The 20,987-nt window shown below is 39.3% G+C and overlaps 1 protein-coding gene across 7 annotated transcripts in view; it reads left to right on the forward strand.

Annotated features, from left to right (window-relative positions):
* The window catches only part of diaph2 (diaphanous-related formin 2), a 400,637-nt gene that overhangs the window by 296,268 nt on the left and 83,382 nt on the right, over positions 1-20,987 (forward strand). For all 7 annotated transcript variants that reach the window (XM_055224546.1, XM_055224547.1, XM_055224551.1 and 4 more), the window contains one exon: positions 13,101-13,265. In XM_055224546.1, coding sequence (XP_055080521.1) covers positions 13,101-13,265 — 165 coding nt within the window. The remainder of the gene's footprint in view (positions 1-13,100; positions 13,266-20,987) is intronic.

Below are 20,987 nucleotides of genomic sequence, written 5' to 3' on the forward strand. Positions count from 1 at the left end.
CCCTATACATTCTTTTCTTTGCTTCTTTTCAGTTAATTCATTCAAAGGCAGGCGCCATTAGCTTACAACGTCAAATGTCTGACATCCATTATTAACCTATACTATAAGATCAGCAGGTGCACTCTGGCCACTTGTGTGTAATATATTGCGATTCAGACTGCTCCACGAAGAATGCCTGATTGTCATTCTCATTGGTAGACTTATTTCCCCACTTGGCCCTTATTATAAGGCTCGGCGGGCTGGTGAAGTCCTGCATTAAGATGCCAGATTCCATTGACATTTCAAAGAGTGTGTGGCACATCACAGGCAACCCCACGGGACGTCCATTTGCAAGCGCCATGATTACTTCTCCCCTCCAACCGCGTACATTAACTGGCACATTTCCAGCTCTTACAGGCTGAGAGCACAACAGATTTAAGCAGGATATATATTTTTTGAAGTACATGTTTTTAACCTGCTCATCATCACATGTAAAGATGAGATGCATGTGGGCAGTGGTGGTCACTTCTGGAGACAGAGCAGAGCTTCCTTTGTGCACATAGAACATGTTTTGAGCTCAGGTCATAGGAGCAAATGCAAACTGCTCTAAAGGGTGACAGTAGCTGACGACACTGATCTGAAGGTTGGCGGTTTGAATCTTACATCTTAACAAACAACATCATTGGTTGAGCGGTCAGATCGGCAGGTTGGCGATGCGATTCCAGCTCCCACAGATGAATGCTGTCGTTGTGTCATTGGGCAACGAACCCACCTCGCCCCTGTGTCTGTGTACACTGGTATATGTGTGTGTGTGTGTGTGTGTGAATGGGTGAGTGGTTCCTTGATGTAAAGTGCTTTGAGTGCCTTGAAGGTGCAAAAGTACTATATAAAATTGTCACCATTGACCAAATATACAGTGGTTGAAAATGACTGTAAATGTTTAGGTCGTACTATTCAAATTAGTAGTTGCAATAGTAGAAGCCATTGTAGTTGCAGTAAGTAGCACTAATCAAAGTACAATCAGTAGTTGTTTTAGCACTTGCAGTAGTAGCAGCTGTACCAAGTTGTATTCTATAATTTTTAACTAAAATGTCACAAAATATTTCTTATTTTTCAGATTTTTAAGGTGCATTGTGTAAGTTTCGTGATGAAGTTCATGCCAGCAGCTTGTCTCCAAGGAGATGTTTAATTATCTGTGGAGATAAGCAAGTGACCCAGCTTACTGTAAGAATGCGTGTCTTTCAGCATAATTTTAGCAATAAAAAACACTCCCAGCAGAAAATAATAATTAAAACAAATAACTCCTCTTGTCGCGTAGCTCAGTTGGTGTTTGTCCACTGAGCTAAAGCTGCCACAGATGAATGCTGTCATTGTGTCCTTGGGCAAGACACTTAACCCACCTCGCTCCAAGTGTCTGCGTACACTGGAGCATGACTGTGTGTGTGAATGGGTGAGTGGATCATTGAAGGTGGAAAGACGTTATATAAAAATGTGACAGTTTATTTGGGATAAACATTAAAATTCAACTCATTTTAATTTTACTTGGGCCTTTGAATTTAGCAAACCTATACTTACAAATTAAAGTGCTGTCGGGTATTGTTTAGTATAGTAAGTGATAATGGGGAACAGGGAATAGCAAGTCAGAAGTCAGCATACTAAATGTGGTGCAACGCTATTAATTCCTGCTCTGTATGTGTTAATAAGGTGAGCAAGTAGTTCAGTAGTGAAAGTGTTTCCATTATGCTTATGCTCAGTGCCTGCAGGTTGCATCCACGACAAGGCACTTAATGCAACACAAGGGATTGCTAATTTAGAAGTATTATTCATACAAAGGTGTTTGACTATTGATTAAGACTGCGTGTATTCTGTAGCAAGGGATTACCAGTTGTACACAAGTTGTAAAATAGTATAATAGTTCTTGCACTGATTTGACTAATGAAGTAGTACTAGATAAAATTGGAATACACCAATGCATCTAATGAAGGCAAGGTATCACAGTATAGTTCTCTTATTCTGTAGAGCATTACATTGAATCATTTTGCTACTGTTTCAAAATAAAAATAACTACTTTCTTAATTCCTCGTATGAATTGTCTAGCCTTCATTTTATCCATAGACGTGGGAAGAGACCATAGACTGTATATATAAATGGACATAGCTAACCTGCTAGTCGCTGCATACCAGACTCGATCAACTCTGGCTTCAATTTACTTTCTATTGAAAAATTTTCGTCCCTCTCTTCATAACTGCTGCTGTCAGGCTCGTCATTTTGGTCTTAAATTGTTCGTATTAACCCGCTTCTCATGATCTTGGTATTTTTATTTCACTGTTTTAGCCGTAAACCCAGACATTATAAATATAAATTAATAACTGACAAATCAGGTGTCTTCTTTCTCCGAGGACGCTCCCGCTACCGTTAGCAACCAGATTGATTGACAGCATTGTTAAGGGGCGTTACCTTCAGCAGCCTCGCTCTGGATTTGCTCTTTGTTTGCTATGATACTCGTAGTCAGAATTCCAAATGTGGAACTCGACTCCAAAATCACTCCATAACCACTAGCCTCGATGAGCTTCGTTTGACTGAAGCCAAACGCTGTGGGTGACGTCACACTCACCCAGTCCACTTCTTTGTACAGTCTACAGACACAGTCTACAGACACAGTCTACAGACAAGACACAGTTCCCTCAAGGCGAGATGAGACATGAGACTGGGTCCAGAAGAGCTAAAGAATATGAGATATTGACGTAATTTAATATTTTTTGCTGTCATTATAAGAGTGAGTTTTGGAACTAAGGTTTTTCAAGAAGGTGTAACCCACGAGCATTTAACACTTTTTTGTCCAGTCCAAATGGGAAAAAAAGCTCATAAGATAATGTCCCTCATGGGCGTGCAGTCTTCTGGCATTTTTGTCCTGCGAGATCTTGTCCCATCCTTATTTATTACTGATTATAAAGCTTGATAAAATGATCTGGCATGAAATTTAGCGCAACATTCAGATCCACAACTTTAGAGCAATTAATAGGAGCTTGTTAACATATAATCCAGTATGATGTTGGCAGATTTTCATAATGTTTTATGGGTAAAATATACCTCTTAAATGAATCCAACATATCTCATACATTCATATTTATCTCACCAGTGCCTGCTGACACACTCTACCCCCCACACACTTCTGTTGTCGAGGGCCTTGTTGTACGCCATTGTGGTGCAATTGATGTTTACCGATTAGATCAGCGCAGGCAGAAGCACGAGACTTGACCTTTCACAATTTGACAAGTATGAACCTTGTAAACACGGCAGATTTGCGTTGTCATGTATCCACTTGTGGCAATGAACAGGGAGAGCCAAGGACACGATATCGCCTTACAAACAGAAAAACAAGTACCATAACGGAGAAGATATTACATTTGTTTTGTATGCTTTTACTAGTGATTCAATCTTGCCGATATACTCACTTGGGTTGCACCATATATAACACAGTAATTTTTAGTAATTATATTAATACAAAAGTGCATGCCTTACTTTCCTAGATAATTAAGAACTCAATATAGAAAATCTTAAAGCTCTACCATGCAACGTTTTAATCAATAAATCATCTAAAATAAAAGCTTTTTTTTTTTTTTTAATTGATTTGAAAAACAGGTCTATAGGAGGCCTTCACCTGCTTTTTTTCATTTTAAAAGTATAGTTTCAACTTTCTGTTTCCATGGAGGTAAAATTTTTAGTTTCCCTTAAAAAACAGTACATTTCTATCAGTCAGATTTCTTTGGTGTTGCTGCTGTACATTTATTTGACTGAGATATTGAGTTTTGCGCTAACTGAAACTGCATTACCAATACTTTTGCGATATACAGTTCAGTCCTGGTACTCACTCACCTGTGTCATATTACCATTTGCAGCACATATAAGATTCCCATTTTCTTGCCGCCGTCTACCTTTTTAATAGCCTATCCATGATTCAACAGGTCATTCCCATGGACCTAATCCGCTCATATCTTATTTAGATCATCTCTCCGCCTTTATCAGATGTAGTCATTACGCCCGCTAGTCTTCCTCCTCATTGAGTTGTTTTAACACCAGCTGGGCACGGTAGTGAAGAGCTTTGAATGCTTAAGCAGACGCAACCTTCCTCACCGCGCCTATAAATATTTCAGGGACAGACGGGCAGAATAAATTGACAGTAAAATTGACATCAAATCCGGCTTTTAATTTCAAGCGAAAAAGCAGGAGTGGAGAGCAGAAGGGCAGAGCGGTGAGGAGAGATCGCGACCTCCGTGTCAAAGAGGTGTTAGAACTCTCTGAGCAATAAGTTCATGCACAGACTGCCTCGTCTAGCAAGAGCAGGGATTTCAGAACAGCATGTATGGATGGAGCAGACTTGTAAAACCTGTGTAGAATTTCTATATCGACTTATCTTTCAATATATGAAAGCTGGATCAATATTTTTTTGGGGTCTATTTATCGTGTGTACAGTCTCTTTGCACTACTGGGATATTTTTTGGCTATATGGTAAGATTTAAGCCTTAAAAGGTTGAATTCATAGCTTCTTTGATTCATTACAGATGCAAACTAAGTACTAAAGTGTTTCATTCTGCTGCTTATTTATTGCAACTCATGATTTTTTAACAGTATTGTAGATCTAGAATAGTTTTTGTGGTTTAAATCTTCACTTGGGTTTTTGTGTCAGTGGCATAACTCTGTTTCAGTATTATTGTTTATCACCTATATTTACTTCAGCAATATATCAAACTTCAGAAATCGTTGCGTTGCTAGAGATGAGATCTTTTTTTTTGTAAATGGAAGCTTCATTTTGATGTGTGTTTTGAGTTAGGTTTGTAAGATTGTGTGTAATTTTGGTTAGACTTGATTTTGACTTTGGAAATGATCTGGGCCAGTGGTTTATATTTTGCGCATATATATTTTTTCATTTATTTGACTGGATTGTATAGTGTGAATTGGGGGTGAAGAGTGGGAAGGACATTCAGGAAATTGCTGGAGCCAAGAATCAATCTCTTTGCAGCAGCATAGATCACTGAAAAGAAGATGTAGTTTTTCATACATTACATATAAGTATTTTAGACATAAATATAATTAAAACAAGAAAATGTAGTTGTGATATTTGACAATTGACTACTAGTAAACAAAATTATTTGCTTAAGATCCAAGGTAGGGGGTACTTTGAACGTACTCGAGACAAAAAAGGCGGTTGGGTTATTATCTCTTGTGAACTCTTGGTTTAGCCCAATTTTAGACCCAGTTACAGCCTCATACAGTCTTTTTATATCTCTGCTGGTGTGATAAGACACATTTTCCTATGTGATAGTTGGTGAGAACTTCTGATGTGTAACCTGGTTTTGCATAGACATAATACTCATGCTCCTGTTGGCGAATATCAGACCTGGATTAAGAGACATATTACACAAAGTACATTTGGAAAGGGACATCAGAACATCCCCGTTGTTGTTGTTGTTGTTGTTGTTGTTGTTGTCAGCCCCTTGCTCAGTCCAGCCAAGCACGTGACAGAGGAGATGAGATAGCGTCTGTGTTATAGTGTGTCCACATATACGCACCTATAAACAATACTGTGTCTCCCCTTCAATGGCAAATCCAAGGTGTTCTGATTACCTTGGACCTGATCCAGCTATTCTGCAGACAGTATTGTTTCACCAGAGCATTCAATTTTGTACAGATTTAATTATTTTCCCTGTGCTAGATGAACACGACTAGAATTTTACAATGGACAGCCTCTAATTTTTTCTTGTTCAGAGCAGGAAAAATGTTTTATCTGGTTCTTTCAAAGTAATTATTATTTCAATCAGTGCAGATGAAAAGATGTGCCCTAATCAGAGCAGCTTGGTCAGGAGTGTGCTGCTTCGGCTCCAGGATAAATGGAAGACCGTTTTGGGTTTTTGTGCCTGCCCAAAAGCTTATATCAGGTTAATGTGGTACTTTTTTATGCAGCAATCCAAACTTTCTTAAGTTGTCTCCCCAACTTGGCTTCTTATATTGGACATTTTAATTGGCAAAAATACGAAAAGTAAATACTCAAATTCATATGCATTTGCTAGAACTGTTGTACTGGGTGACAGTAGCTCTGTTGGTAGAGCGTTTGTCCATTGATGTAAAGGTTAGTGGTTCGAATCCTGATCTCAACATTTGTTGTCATTGACCCACAGGTTGGCTGTAATTCTAGCTCCCACAGATGAATGCTGTTGTTGTGCTTTTGGACATGACACTTGCTCGCCCAGCTCGTCCGTAGTGTCATTCATACACCAGTGTGCACATTGGTGTATGAATGTGTGTGTGAATTGATTAGTGGTTCGTTGATGTAAAACACTTTGAGTGCCTTGAAGGTGGAAAAGCATTATATAAAAAATGTTACCATTTTGTGTTCACATAAATTTTGGGAAAATTTGGCACTGCAGATAGACCGTAAAAAGTTCATTGTTTAATTATGTGAATTTTTTGGCTATACTTTATAATAACTACACTTTAATTAGCCTTTATAAATCATGAAGAAAATAGTTTATTAAGAATGATTCAGGCTTAGTAACTACTTCATTAAGGAGTTAAAGTTCAGAGTTAAGGTTAAGTAATTATAGTTTGTTATAGTGTTCCCATTTGTTTAAAAAGAAAATTTACTTAGCATTGATTCAGCAAACATTTTGTGCCAGTTGAAGTGCAGACAGGGCTAATCCAGCACTTTAGAATCCGCCTGTGCCTGCTGGCTGCCCTTGTGTCCTTGCCCGTGTCTCCTGTATCCTACATCCTAGGTCCTAGTATCCTCACATGCACTTCCTCTGTCCCCACCTCAGCACTGGGTCACATCCCCTAATGCTAGTTCTGGCTTCGTTGCTAATTCCCTCTGACAGCGCCAATGTCGCTCCCACTATCAGCACCCATGGGACACCCGAGCTCTCAAGATATTCACAACCTCCATCCATTTTCTTCCGCTTATCCGAAGCCGGGTCACAGGGACAGCAGTCTGGGCAGGGACTCCCAGACCTCCCTCACCCCAGACACTTCCTCCAGCTCCTCTGATGGGACCCAAAGGCATTCCCAGGCCAGCCAAGAGACATAGTCCATCCAGTGTGTCCTCCTGGGTCTTCCCCAGGGCCTCCTCCCAGTGGGACGTGTCCAGGAGGCATCCGGAACAGATGCCTGAGCCACCTCAACTGGCTCCTCTCAATGTGGAGGAGCAGTGGCTCTACTTCAAGCTCTTCCTGACTGAGCTCTTCACTTTATCTCTAAAGGAGCGCCCAGTCACCCTGTGGAGGAAACTAATTTCGGACGCTTGTATCCATGATCTTGTCCTTTCAGTCATTACCCAAAGCTCCATGACCATAGTTGAGGGTAGGAACGCAGATTGACCAGTAAATCAAGAGCTTTGCCTTTCGACTCAGCTCCTTCTTCACCACAACAGTCCAGTGCAGCGACCACATCACTGAAAACACTATAAAATATATCTACAGTTTGTAAATCAACTTATTTTACCTTAAGAGAAATAACAAATCTGTCTGTTGTGTCCTGTCTGTTATCTAACCCTTGCTTTTCACACTGCTCTTGCACTTTCATTCCTTCATCCCTGTCTGGTCCACTCGTGTCCAGTGGGTGGGCAGCCGCGGTGTAATTTGGCCCACTGGGGCTGTTGGCTGGAGGTGTGGGGGGATAAAGGCGCTGCATCTGGGCTTTGGGGAGGAAATCAGGCTTAGTGTGAGGCCTGGATGGAAGGGGCGAACCAGCTCATACCAAAAAGCATTAAAGAAACATTAATGGAAGTAGGTTACAGGAGATTTATTAAGGAGGCTTTTTGCCCTCCCCTCCCCCCCCCCATTGAGTTTTAAACTGCACTTTAATAACTCTCCGATGCGCAAAGGTAAACAAAGCCATTTATTGCCATTCTCTTAGGTGGTCATTATGAAAACCACTTTTTGGGGAGATTCTAATTGGATTTTTATCGTGAATTTGAATGACTCCCCAAAAAGCACTTTTATTTTTTCCCTCTCTATGTAGGGTAAGTCTGACTTGGAATTAGATGTCACGTTGCGGTGTTAAAAATGAGTGGCCCTAATCGCAGCTTACTGATTTTAAATGTACCCTCGCTGGCATGGCAGAAACAGATAAAAAGTGACTGATTAAAGGCAGTGACAAGGACGTGGTGATGGGACAAAGAACTCATTTCGGATGCTTTTTCACAAGGACGCATGAATAAAAGGGGCTACTTGGCAACGGGATTGGAGTAAGACAATACAAAAAACTTGAATTGCATTTGAGGCATCTGATATTCATTTTGTAAAGCGCCGTTGTCAGATCTAATGATGTCTTTCTACAGTGTCAAACCCAGCATCCATTTTGTAAACTACCTGCGCTTTCTTCAAACAAAAGCTCTTCTATATTGAATGTCTTTACCCCATTAAAATGTTTCTATACGGGCTAAATATATCAAACTTTTCAATTTCTGAGGGTAGTGTTGGGTTATAGTAACTTTTTTGTCCTTAAAGATTTGTTCTTTTCATTTAATCCTTGTTTAAAAGTCCTATATTACCCAAAAAAAAAAAAGACTCTTTCAGCTAAAAAACGTACTTGGAGTTGTGTTTTAATCCTTTGTTATTTATTATTTTTATCTTTTGTTCAGTAGAGATGGGCAACTCCAGGGCTGAAATCATCCAAAAGTTGGAAACAAGAAATCATCCTAAATTTGCAGGGTTTTTAAAACAGTAGATGACTGCTGTGATCATGGGATGGGCCCAAAAAAGTTGACTTTAGCCACAAGAGGTCACTATTAAAACAAATTACTATGGTAAATTACCAGGTTAAGGGGCTTGTATACTTTTCCATGCATTTGAGCAAAGTTTATCTTGTTCCAGTATATAGATATATTGTATAAGCAGCTCTTAAGGTCAAAGTAAGTCTGCTGTGTACTTTCTGTATCTAATTATTAAGTATTTTATTGTCCGATAATCAGGAAGTGTGCATTTAGCATGATAGTTGTTAGCATTACTATGATGGCAAAACTCTGCTCTGGCCTCTGAAAGTTGTATAAGGAATAGCTTTGGACCACTGCAAATGACTTAAAATGATCTAGTGGTATTTTTCTTGTTTTTAAGGCCATAAAAATCTGGTACAGTACCGTTTAACCATCTTAACTTTTGCCTTATCTTAAAATGTACAGAAAAGGGCATTGTTGGTCTGCATTAACCTGTGCATTGTAGACTTCCAGTAATTGCTTTTTCAAATTACCTCACCTTTTCCAGGAAAACAAATCAACATTGTTCTTTTTTCATCAAAAGCTGCAAGCTCTTAGAGCCGAGAGCCGCAGTGCTAGCAAGTTCAGCTAACAGGGAGTGTATTTCTCATAGGAGGCTGAGCAGGAGAGTGGACTGACTTGGCAAACAGGGTTGGTGCAACTCAACGCAGCCTGACGCTTAAGCCCAGGACTCAGGCTGGTGACGTAAAGCTTTGACAAAAGTTCACCCCGAGTACAGCTGGATAAAGACAGGGACCTAGAGCCAGTATCAGAGGAGCACAGAAATGGGCAGGATGAGAGTACGAAAAATGATTTGGATGAAGAATACCAGCAAAGCTTTAGGTATCTGAAATAAAAAGAACAGGACAACCTGACAGAGGCATTGAAAATAACGTGTTGCGTACTCTCCCTGTGACTTGAGCGCGGTGAGTTTTCTGTGTGTTTGATGAAGCCTCCACATTACGCTGGTGTTGCTGCAGGATAGTGTACGTCAGCCTCCATCACTATGACATGTCTTTGATGTGGAAATGCACAGAGCAAAAGCCCAGGCCGCCACAGACCAGCCCCCGTCCAGCCCACAGCGGGACACAGACACTGCTCCATGTGTGTGCACGTGAGGATTGGAAGGTGGCTGCAGGAAAAGAAGGCACAAAGTTACAATAAAAGTGAATAATGTGCCTTCTAACTGGTACTCTGTCATGTTTAAGATGAGAGAAAAGCATACATTTGAACTTAAACTGAATCAATACAACGGCATGCACTGGATATCATGGTCAAGCTGGATTTTCTTGGTATTAGTGTTTTTCAGCGATGTTTTTTGTACTGCTTTTACCAGTATCATCAAAACATGTGCAAATTGCTTATTTTGAAGTAAACCCTCATACACCTGTTTTACATAAAGTCATTTTAAAGGCTCAGTATGTGCCTTTCTGGAGCTGGTATCTCACCTGCATGCTTTCTTAAAAAAAGAATGTTAAAACCATGTGGGGAACATAGGGAGATAGATACGTTTTATCCCAGACTGTGGAAAATTATGGCCAAAGGAACAACATTTCCATGGAAACAAGCAGGGAAACCTCTAAGCCAAATAAAAGTCAGGTTTCTTCTGGAGATGCAAACCCAATCAGAGGGAGGATGCATGTTTTTCTGTGCAGTAAACCTGAAGAAACAAAAGAAAAACCCCAAACAAAAAAGCAACATCATTTGTGTCTACTTTTTTGCAAAAAAGTTACACACTGTGGCTTTAAATAAATCAAAAGTTGAAGTCAAAAATGTCATCACTCCAGCGAAGTAACTTTTTTCCACAGTGAACCGGAGGTAGACAAAAGGAGACATAAAGACAGTTTGACAATGTAGCACAGGGCAACAGTAAATCAGGCCATGGTAGACAATGGATTATAGTCGGTGTAGAAGGAAGCATCCATCTATGGGGTCTGCCTGTGTGTGGGCTGCTCTCCCGTACTGCGCTTCGTTGCAGTTTTTGATAAGCTCTCTCTCGCTGGGAGCTAGCACAGCCTTCCTCTGCTTTCTTTGTGACACACATAGCCCGTCATGTAAGCAGACACTACTTTCTGCCTGCACGGAGACGCTTGTCATTAGCCCATTTGATGTGCATAACAATATTGTATGTTTTATCAAAGGAAATAAAACGTGCACTGCCTTTGACTTCAGGCCTAAACAAATAACAACCAAAGATCAAAAATATGTTGTGAAATTACATGCATTCATCTCCAAGGAAAATGGTTTTATAATGGCAGGCATCATGGTGCTGGTTACTAGGTCGTGCTGCTAAGATGCTAATTGCACATACCTGTATTCAAAGCCCAAAGAGCATTCCAGTTCAGCTCACATTGTTTGTTTTCACAGTACATAATAGACTGTGTTTTGTAGGATGGACTGGAAATCTGCGAATGATCTCTGAATAAAATTTGATGCTAAAATGTGCAAAAAGAATAATCCTTTTCTAAAATTGACTTTTGAGTTGTTTGTTAATTTGCATTTTAAAATTTCTTGAATAAGTTTTAGAAATTTATTTTTCAGAAAAAGTATGTGACTCATAAAACAGACAATAGAATTTTAAGTAATAATAGGTACTTCATTCAAATGTAAATCATCACATAAAAGTCCTTTTAGCAGGCACATTTGGGGAAAATTCAGTAGTTAGTTTCCAATTTTAGATTTTAATGGGACAAATACATCCAAGTCTTGTATAATGTGTTTCTGTTTGAATTTTTAATATCCCGATGATTAAAACAACATTGTATTTAAAACAAGAGAAATATTGTAGACAGTAAGGATGGGATTTATATAAACGTGATAATCGGCAATAAAGATAATCGCCATTATATCACCAGAATCTGCAGAAAAAGCTACTTATCCATGTTGATCTTTTCTAGATAATTGCTCAATTCAATTCAATTTGTATTAAGAACAAAGAATATCTAGGTTCATAGTGAATAGTAAAAAAATTAAAATAATTAATTGTATGCTATAAAGCACATGTGTCAAACTCAAGGCCCACGGGCCAAATGTGGTCCTCCACATCATTTTATGTGGCCCTCGACAGAGAGATTAAAAGGTATGATGGTCTTAACATGTAATTTTATCAAGTGATATGCTGTTACACAGCCAGATTTTTACATCTATGCAAAAAAGTATGCAATATTTGTAACTTGAATAAGCAATAAATACAAAAGCAGTTAATTAAAAGTTAAAAAGGTAGTTACATTTATTTTACATCTGGCCCTTCGAGGACAGCCATTTTGCTGATGTGGCCCTTGGTGAAAATGTCATTGACACCCCTGATATAAAGTATACAAACACGAAGACCAATGTCTTGTCACTTACAACAAAGTGCAGTACCTTAAAAGTTGTTTAAATACTGAACTTATTCATAATATTCAAATTATAATTATGCATATCTATAACATTTTTAAACTGTCAGCAACTTAAATAATTATTGTGATATTATTGTTAATCACAATTATTTTGGCCATGATAATCGTGTCACCAAATTTCAATATCGTCCCTTGCCTAGTCAGATTTCTCATTCAAATAAATATAGTACAAAAATATACAGGAAATAGTTCATTTTGTGAGCCCTGCGAGACAACGGCACCAGTTCTTCATTCAAATTAATGAATGTGAACTTGCTGACTTTGAAAATTGCTTAATAAAGTTCTACAATTTGCATTTTCTTTTTTTTATTATACAAAAGCACAGTTAGCCTGAAGGCCATATTTGCACAGCCTATATTTTGGAGAACATTGATTATTCAAAATCCCTCTCATCAAATTCTTATTGTGTTTGCCAAATTGGTATGTTTGGGCCCCCTTGCTCGTGTGCAGTCTTGGTGTGTCCACTGCCACTCTCCATGAGGTCAGTGTCCACTGTGATAATACTTAACTGATGCCGACTGTCAATAGCCATTCACCGGGAGCAAAGTGTTCTGCCTGTTCAGTAAATTACACAGTGCGACGGGAGCCGGCAGGTTCAAAACAACCTGACCCCACTGTTGTTGGGAGAAACAATGGAACAATGACTGCAATCAGGTTTTCCAGCCAGCACCTGTGTCATGCTGCTGCCTACAAAACACCTTTCCATTACTCCAGGGCCGCAGCTATTAGCTCCACATGCTATTGACTCCAAAGTGAGCTAGAGAGGTTATTGTAATAACACATTAGATTCTCCACGACCCCTCTTCATCCACAGCTTTGTTTTTCTGACCTTGGCATCTGTGCGCTCTTTGAATGGCCATAAAACTCAAGAGATAAATCAAACGTTCTAGTGTTGTTCATTTTCTCTTCTTAAGATGCTGTTTCGTGTGTGATCCAAGTGTTACCATGACAGTTTTCCTTAATTCTATTTATCCCACGGTTTCTCCAAGCATTCCCGGGAGCAGTACGAGAAGTTGTCCACCATGCACAAGAACATGCAGAAGCTCTACGAAAGCATCGGCAACTACTTCGCCTTCGACCCACATACCGTCAGCGTGGAGGAGTTCTTTGGAGAACTGGCTAACTTCCGCCTGCTCTTCCTGGTGAGTGTGTATTTACTATTGTTTCAGCAGACTAGCAATACAAGCACATACACTGAAAAAAGAAAGGCATACAATACTCTTTTTATGTTTGTTTATGCTTTTGAAGGATAAAAGGTGCATTATGTCACCTGTTTGTTTCCATTTTCCATGTCCCAGAGTATGGCATGTCCCGCAGTATGGCATTAAACTTGCATTTATTCAATTGCAGACGTGTTTTGCTCAAAAAAAAGTTACATAGTGTACCTTTAAAAGGAGCAGGATGGAAGGAAACGTCTTTCTCAGACAAGAGAAAATTCTATTTAGTCAGATTATAATATTCAAAAATCCTATCTACTGTAACTCACAGCATAAAATGTTTGACCTTATGTTCTAAAGGCCATGCTTAAATCATTAGTTGTTGGCTTGATGTAGGCTTTTACCGATATCAAACAAAAGCCTGTCACCAGCTTCATTTTTTTCTTTCTGCTCATGTCGAGGTCTTAGGGCCACAGTACCATGTAATTTTTCTTGAGTACACGTGTGTAAAACATTTATTCAACCCTGGGCTCCTCCATCATCTCTGCAGCCTCTCTATCTCTTATCTGCTGCTGCCGGCAACGCCCCGAATCTGGCCCATGTCAGGATGATGACACGGTGTCCAGAAGGCATGCTCCCAGTCTTCACAAACCATTACTGTGAATGGCAAGGTCCCCTCGTCCGAATACCCCGTTCCCCCTCCCACTCACCCTGCCCTCCTCCCCATCCGCCAACCTCTCCTCCTGCTGATCAAAGCACAGCAGTGTGCAACACAACGCTCCCTCAAGTATTCCACAGTTGCATATCTCCAAAAGAGGCATCCACCCAGGAAAATAAATTATTCTCTCAAGCAAATAGCTGTGGATGAATATTTTATTAGCGATTTAAACTTTGCTTGCCGCAGATACGGAGAAGGATACGGGCGTGATGAAGTTGTCGAAATGGGCCTTGGTTTTTACCTTAATGCATTCGTCTGAAAACAATCCTCTAATCACCGCACTCTCCTGCTATTATTTATAGTTTGGGCTCTTCGGTGCTGCTGACAGAAAGGCTAATACCATCTGCTTGCAGTGCACATGCAATCAATGACTGCTTCTCTTTCAATGTTGTTTTCATTTCTTAGCCTCAAAAAGCAACTCGACTCCCAAGATTTCACTTGTCAACTCGGAAAAAAAACTCAGGTATTTTCTTTGACAGTGTCACATCAACCAGAGCCGATTCGCCTCCAAGAATATAATAAGCCACATCATCGCCTTGTCGCTCAATAATTTTCACTTTGCGATCTCATCAAATATCGGCTCAGTCTTAAATGCAATCACAACACAGTCATTTAACATGGCATTACTATACAGTCAGCTTAAAGGAACTGTACCTGAGTTTTACTAGTTGATTTTAAACAGTTTGAAGAGGTTCAAAGTTATTTCTCGCTCACTATATGCGTTCTGAGCATCCTTAATTATTCACTGCGATGAGTTCATAAGCGCTTTTCACACCTTTCACAGGCCAGATCAAAGTTTTGCCCTCATGATAATGCTGTCAACTAAAATGAATGTAACAGATAGGAGAAGTGTGTGTGTGGTTTCTGTCCAACCCTTTCTCTTCATTTTACAGCCATGTTTAAGATGTTATTTGAATCCATGGCATGCTATCTCTATATACTGAGAGACAAAAATTAGTCAGTTTAAAGTGGGTCTCATACTCCGGAGCATGTGTGAAATGCAATAGAGAAGTTTCGGAGCGTAATCCTGATCAGACAGCACCAGGGGCGTGAGGGTTTTCCCATTAATGAGTTATCAAAGCACAGCAAATGGACCGGGATCATGCTCTGTGTTAACTGAGTGACTTCTAATAAGAGCAGTGATAGAGGACTTTTAAGACTAGAAAGATTCGGGTGTGTGTGGTCCTAACTACACATTTGAAAGAATACCACACTATGTACCAATTTACCAGTACATCACAACCATGCAGAGACATCTTCAACACTGCCATACTTGACGCTGATTCACCATTTTCACACGTTTTGAAATCATTTTGTAACTCATGATTCAGCCATTAAAATGATTGCAGCAGATTTTAGAGGTCACCTATCAATATGGGAACACGTCTCTGCCACAGAGCAGAAGTCTCGCAATCTGTAACCTATAACTTCTCCGCGCCAGCCCTCCCCAATCTCACACCCGGCAAACAGTCCAACAGATGGCTAATAAACACATTTGCTGCTTAAAGCCCAGGCGCTGTAGCGTTTGTAAAATTCAAATGATCTATAGCAGTGACATCCGCTGTGAGATGGAGCATTTGAAAATAGTGTGTTGAAAATAAATAAATAAATAAATAAAAGGACTTTCCAACTAGTATGCAAGGGAGGCAAGCCACGCTGAGGGAGATGTATTGTGGTGCGCAGGGTCAAGGAAGAACAGCAAACACATTTCATGAATTATTGAATGAGCAGACGAGAAGAAAAACGCAGCCTGGACCCTGTTGGTTAGACTGGACCTGTGGGTTGCACTCTTTGCTGTTTATGGAGTAGCAGGGTATGGATGAAGCAGTCCTATGCCATTTGAATATGGCATATTGGAGAGTCACATATGTGCTGCTGGGTGTCAGGTTTACTCAAGGTGATATTATGTTGTTATCTAGGAATTGATTTGAACATTTCTGCTATGACAGTACTAGTTCATGATCAGTCCCAATCTAAGTTAGCCTATAAGGAACATACTTTACTGGCACTGTTCATAGCTTGCTGCCTTTTCACCTTGAGAATGTCTGATTTAGTCAGGGCCTGGTTCGTACTAGGATGGGAGACGACTGGGAATATCAGGTGCCTCAGTGTGGTGGCAGTGGCTCTAGCTTGGACTGTTATCGTGTCCCTGGGCAAGACACTTCACTCACCTTGCCTAGTATGTGGAGGGTGCCTGAGTGATTGTTGGTGCTCTTAAGGACCAACCTTAGGGCAGCAATGGCTACAACAGTGTGGTGAATGAATTATCCAATGTAAAACATATTTGAGTCCAAAGACTAAAACTATAAATCAAATGCATTACTAATATATATTACTAATATTGTTAGTGCCAATGATGGCCTGGCTGAATGGTCTGTTATCAGCAAATATGTATGTTATGTTTAAGAAGTACTTTGTGTACTTATTTTTTTTTAAATAACATATTTTTACTAAACCTGAATACTTAAAGCTATAGCGCAACCAGTACAATACTTCCTCATAATTATTCCGCAGTACTCCCTGTTCTACACTGTTCACATCGGCTCTACACGGCTCACCCCATAGTGTGACTACAGTCATACTTTCTTGTGTTCAATTAGTGGATCAAAGGTTGTAATTTTCATTGGAATAATTACTCCCTCATCAGGTATTACGGCTGCAGTGGTGCTCCAGCTGTGGATGAAGACCAAAAATACCCTGCAAATTATAAAAAAAAATATTATGCTTTGATTTTGAGCACTTCATTAGTGGTGGTAGTTCCACTTTGTCCAATGATGCATCTGGAGGATTTGAAAGAAATTCATTTGTAATCACTGAACATGTTATTTGATAAAACTTGTAAGAATTCTCATAGTTTGTATCGCTGTGCTAAAAAGCAAATAAAAATTCCAACCTGATACAATCTTCTATTGCCATCAGGGAAAACCAGCTTGCCAAAGTGTGCTGTGGAGGACAAATCAGAATATTTGTTCCCATGGTAATTAGTGGAGCCGTTTGATTAGGGTATCGTAATTACATTGCATAATCATGTTTACAGTCAGAATCACTTGTTTGTTTAAAGTAAGTTTCGCCGGCAGGATTTTATTTGTAATCTGCATAATTATTTTACAGTGTAGAGCTGTTCCGCAGTATTAGATTTAAATTAAGTGTGGGTGGGTGCAGATGCATATCAGAGGGCAGCTCACATTACATAGGCCTATTGAAGCATAGCCTTATTATTTATTAGCCTGGCCAGTGGATCTAATTACTTTTTTATACGAAGAATGGGTCCTTTCAAGTTGGGTTTTCATTAATATTAACACATGACACAGAAAATTGACATTAAATGAAATTAACAATGTGATATGTTTTATAATCCCAATATTATTTTTGCAATATTATTTTTTGTGTTGTTATTTTTTTATAGTTTAATATTGTTAATGCAACACAAAACAGATATTCCACAAACATCCCTATATTATGACTTTTCAGAAACACCACCATGAGTCAGATCTCAAACCAACATTATTTTACCAAGCTATAATGTTTATCCCACATCACTAGCTTAGCGCTCACTTAGTTGTGGTTTGAGTGATTCGTGCATGTTTGAGTAATTATGTATTGTCCTTCATTTGAGGCATCCAAAAGCTTCTGTCTCCCATAGTATTTATTAACTCATCTCGACTCTAGGGCTGTGTCTCCTAACCTTCATTCACTACATAGCCCTGCACTCTTTAATGGACACGCATTCAGACACGCAGCTCACAACATTTGGGTCACATGACTCTAGCGTCTGGGTGAAAAAAAGTCAGCCAAACTCTGATACAACTTGATTTCTGTCATCAGTTATGATCAAATTGGACTAAAATTGGCAGATGTGTTTATAATAATCATACATGTTTACGTAAATGGACTAAATTTAAAAAAAAAAAGAAAGATTCTGAGATGTGGAAATTATTGCTCAAGCTAAATTAAGCTGCTAACGCTAGCACCTTTACACAGCAATGGTTTATTTAATAGTGGTTTAAGCGCTCAACAGTGCCATAAACCAGCGCTTCTATCTGCTTTCATTCAGACGTGTAGTTAAAGGCCTGTCACTGTCCACTGTTGTTTTCTGACTCTTGCAATGCATTGTGGTCTATATTGACTGGCCTAGTTACAAGCGCTGTACACTACTTTTCAAGGTGCGTTGTGGGAAGTTTTGAGTGCACTACTTTTTCACCTGTTCACCTAAATAGTGCCCTAGGTACGGGGGTAGTGTGCACATTCAGACACAGGATCGTACACATAGGGCTCATATGATATGTTGACATTTTTCAAAATAAAACACATAAATGAAAGTCTCCTGCCTGCTATTGGGAAATGCCACTGTTAAGACGTGGAGCAAGCAGCAGAGAATCAGTTAGGCTTTGAAAAATAAGTCAATGGATCTAGTTTCTATCATTAAGTTGGACCTGTTTCTGTTATTATTTAGTTGTTTTGGATCAGTGTTTAGTTTTGCAATGAACAAAATCTATGTATGCTAAAGTTAAATACCATGGAAAAAAACATAATATAATATTTTCTTTAACTTAATCATTTTACTTTTCACTTCTGCATAAAGTTTGTTTGCCCTGACCCATTTCCGTCTATATAAGTGAATGCTTCTGCCCATACTCCTTGGTCTTTACTTTTCTAGCGTGCACGCCCTCTGTCAGTCAAACCTTTTTATTCCAATTCATTCATACAACTATTCTCACCATATCACCTGTATCAACCTTTCTATGGCTTCTTTTGTTGCCCTTGTCAACGTCAAGGGGACAGTGACAACCAGGCCATGTTCTGCGTCCTTGGGCGTGGGGCAAAGCTCTACTATTGACTGGCATGATGATCTGCTCTTTCCTTGTTCTTCTGCGCAATCCCCCAATAATCCCCCCGTCTTAGCTGCCAACACGACACACACGTCCCTCCCGACCACAGGGGCCTGGTGCCGGAGACCTATACCGTCTTATTATACCAACGCCAGGCAGCCATGACCAAAAATAGAGAGGAGATGCACTGGAAACTATAAATGAGGTCAGAAATCTGTAATCTTAAAAACAGAATGTAAAGGAATCAATACATCTTTTTTTGACATCATAGAGCGCAGGCTAACTCATTATGGAATAACATAGTAAATGCTAACTGTGGTACTTGGGATGACATTTAGTTGAAGCTTTCAGACTAATGAAAATCTAGCACTGTTGTCATAGCAATAAAAAAATCTAAACTAAATATTATAGGTCTATTTTTTGAATAGTTAAAAATATCACCTGTAAATAGGAAGTTGAAAATGCTAATGAACAGTAAGAAAAAAAGACTTAGTTAGGAATTAATATGTGGTCCCTAAAGTGTTACAGACAGCAGTTCTTTAGAATGTTAAACTTCTTTTTTTTTTATTTTTTGCCTATATAGTTTAACCAAGATGTTCTAGAGATATGTGCATAGGGATCTATTAAAAGGTGATAACACCAATAACTTGTGAAAATTTACTTTCTAAATATCTGTTTGATTCATCCCCCTGTCTGTTGTATTATTTATACATTATTATAGAAGTTAATGCATTAATATTTATACATTCATTTTGAGAGATTGTGTTAATATTTATATATGCCCTTTTGTAAACATGGCTGAACATCGTGGTGCTGCAAGTTTAGCATCGCCCCAATACATTTTTAATGCCTGAATTTTTACCGAGTGCGGATATGCATTTGGTTAAAAACTTACATGACCACATGTGTGAAATGTTGGTAGAGAACATTAGCAAGCTTGTATTTATTGTTGCAATTAGCACCGCATAAGCTAAAGGTGTGCTAATTTAGATATCTGACCATAAACTGTCACGATGCTTCACGTTCTAGAAGCTTTTCTGGAAAATATTATGTGACTGTTATAATAATGATGACTGATTCCAGGTAGAGTCTTGAAATGATGAAGCCGCAACCAAAGTCCAGTTTAAATATTTATTGAGAGGATTGTAAAGTTGGTTATTGGGTTTTTGGTGGGAGTGAGGAGGAGAAGCGTGGGCAGTCAGGCAGTGAAGCAGTGCTTTTGTCTAAAGGACAAACAGAAAACAATTGGGGTAAATGACAGTGAAACTAGATCAATATGGATTAAACAAATATTAATTGAAATAACAACTTGGAGGGTAAAGGTAAACATGGATAAATAAATGAAAAGGACAAGCTCTGTCATTTTTCAGGAAAGGAGAGCTCCGTCATGCCAGTAACAGGTGAGCTGGCCCACTAAATAAAACCTCTGGGTGGAGCTCAAAGGGAAGGTGAAGCCCAAAGAAGGGGCCAGGGCAGGGCAATGGGAGGGGCCAAAGGGAGAGCAGGGAAGAAGATGAGGGAGATTTGTACACACTCACTTGACAAAAGGCAATAGCATCAAGAAAAACTACACTAGTTTTAATACACTGCGCAATAAGCACACCACAAAAATATTTATTGCGATCTAAAACCACTTTGTATACTGTTTTTAGGGGTGAGCCAAGCCACAAATCCAATAAGACACACATTTGGGGCCACTAGAAAAGATTTTTGACAATCTAGACAAGATAAATCATGTATATTGGGTCTTTGGTTGTTTTTTTTATTGAAAATTTTTTAGGATACCTTTGATAATGTAATTTTGTGTATTTTTATGTAACAGCTGTACATATTGGTTGGTTAATAATTGTAAATTTGTACAAACTATCAAATCTTATGGTCTTGAATTTATCTAAAATCATAGTAAATTGTCGTACTTCCTGTCAGTGACACACACATGTATAGCCTCTGTATGTGGGTCTCTGTCAATGGCAAAAGGCGACAGACATTTTGTTGTCTCCAAAGGTCACCTGGTTGCATCCACGTCCCGGTCGGCACGGGAACAAACCAGCGCGTCCATTATCTCGCTTTCTCCCGACTCCTTCCTGACATTTCAGCCGAGGAAGAGGAGGATGATATCTCTCCGTCTTCCTCCTCCGAGACTGGCACACTGCATGTCGC

Source organism: Periophthalmus magnuspinnatus, chromosome 10, assembly GCF_009829125.3.
Source record: "Periophthalmus magnuspinnatus isolate fPerMag1 chromosome 10, fPerMag1.2.pri, whole genome shotgun sequence".
Taxonomy (NCBI): Eukaryota; Metazoa; Chordata; class Actinopteri; order Gobiiformes; family Gobiidae; genus Periophthalmus; species Periophthalmus magnuspinnatus.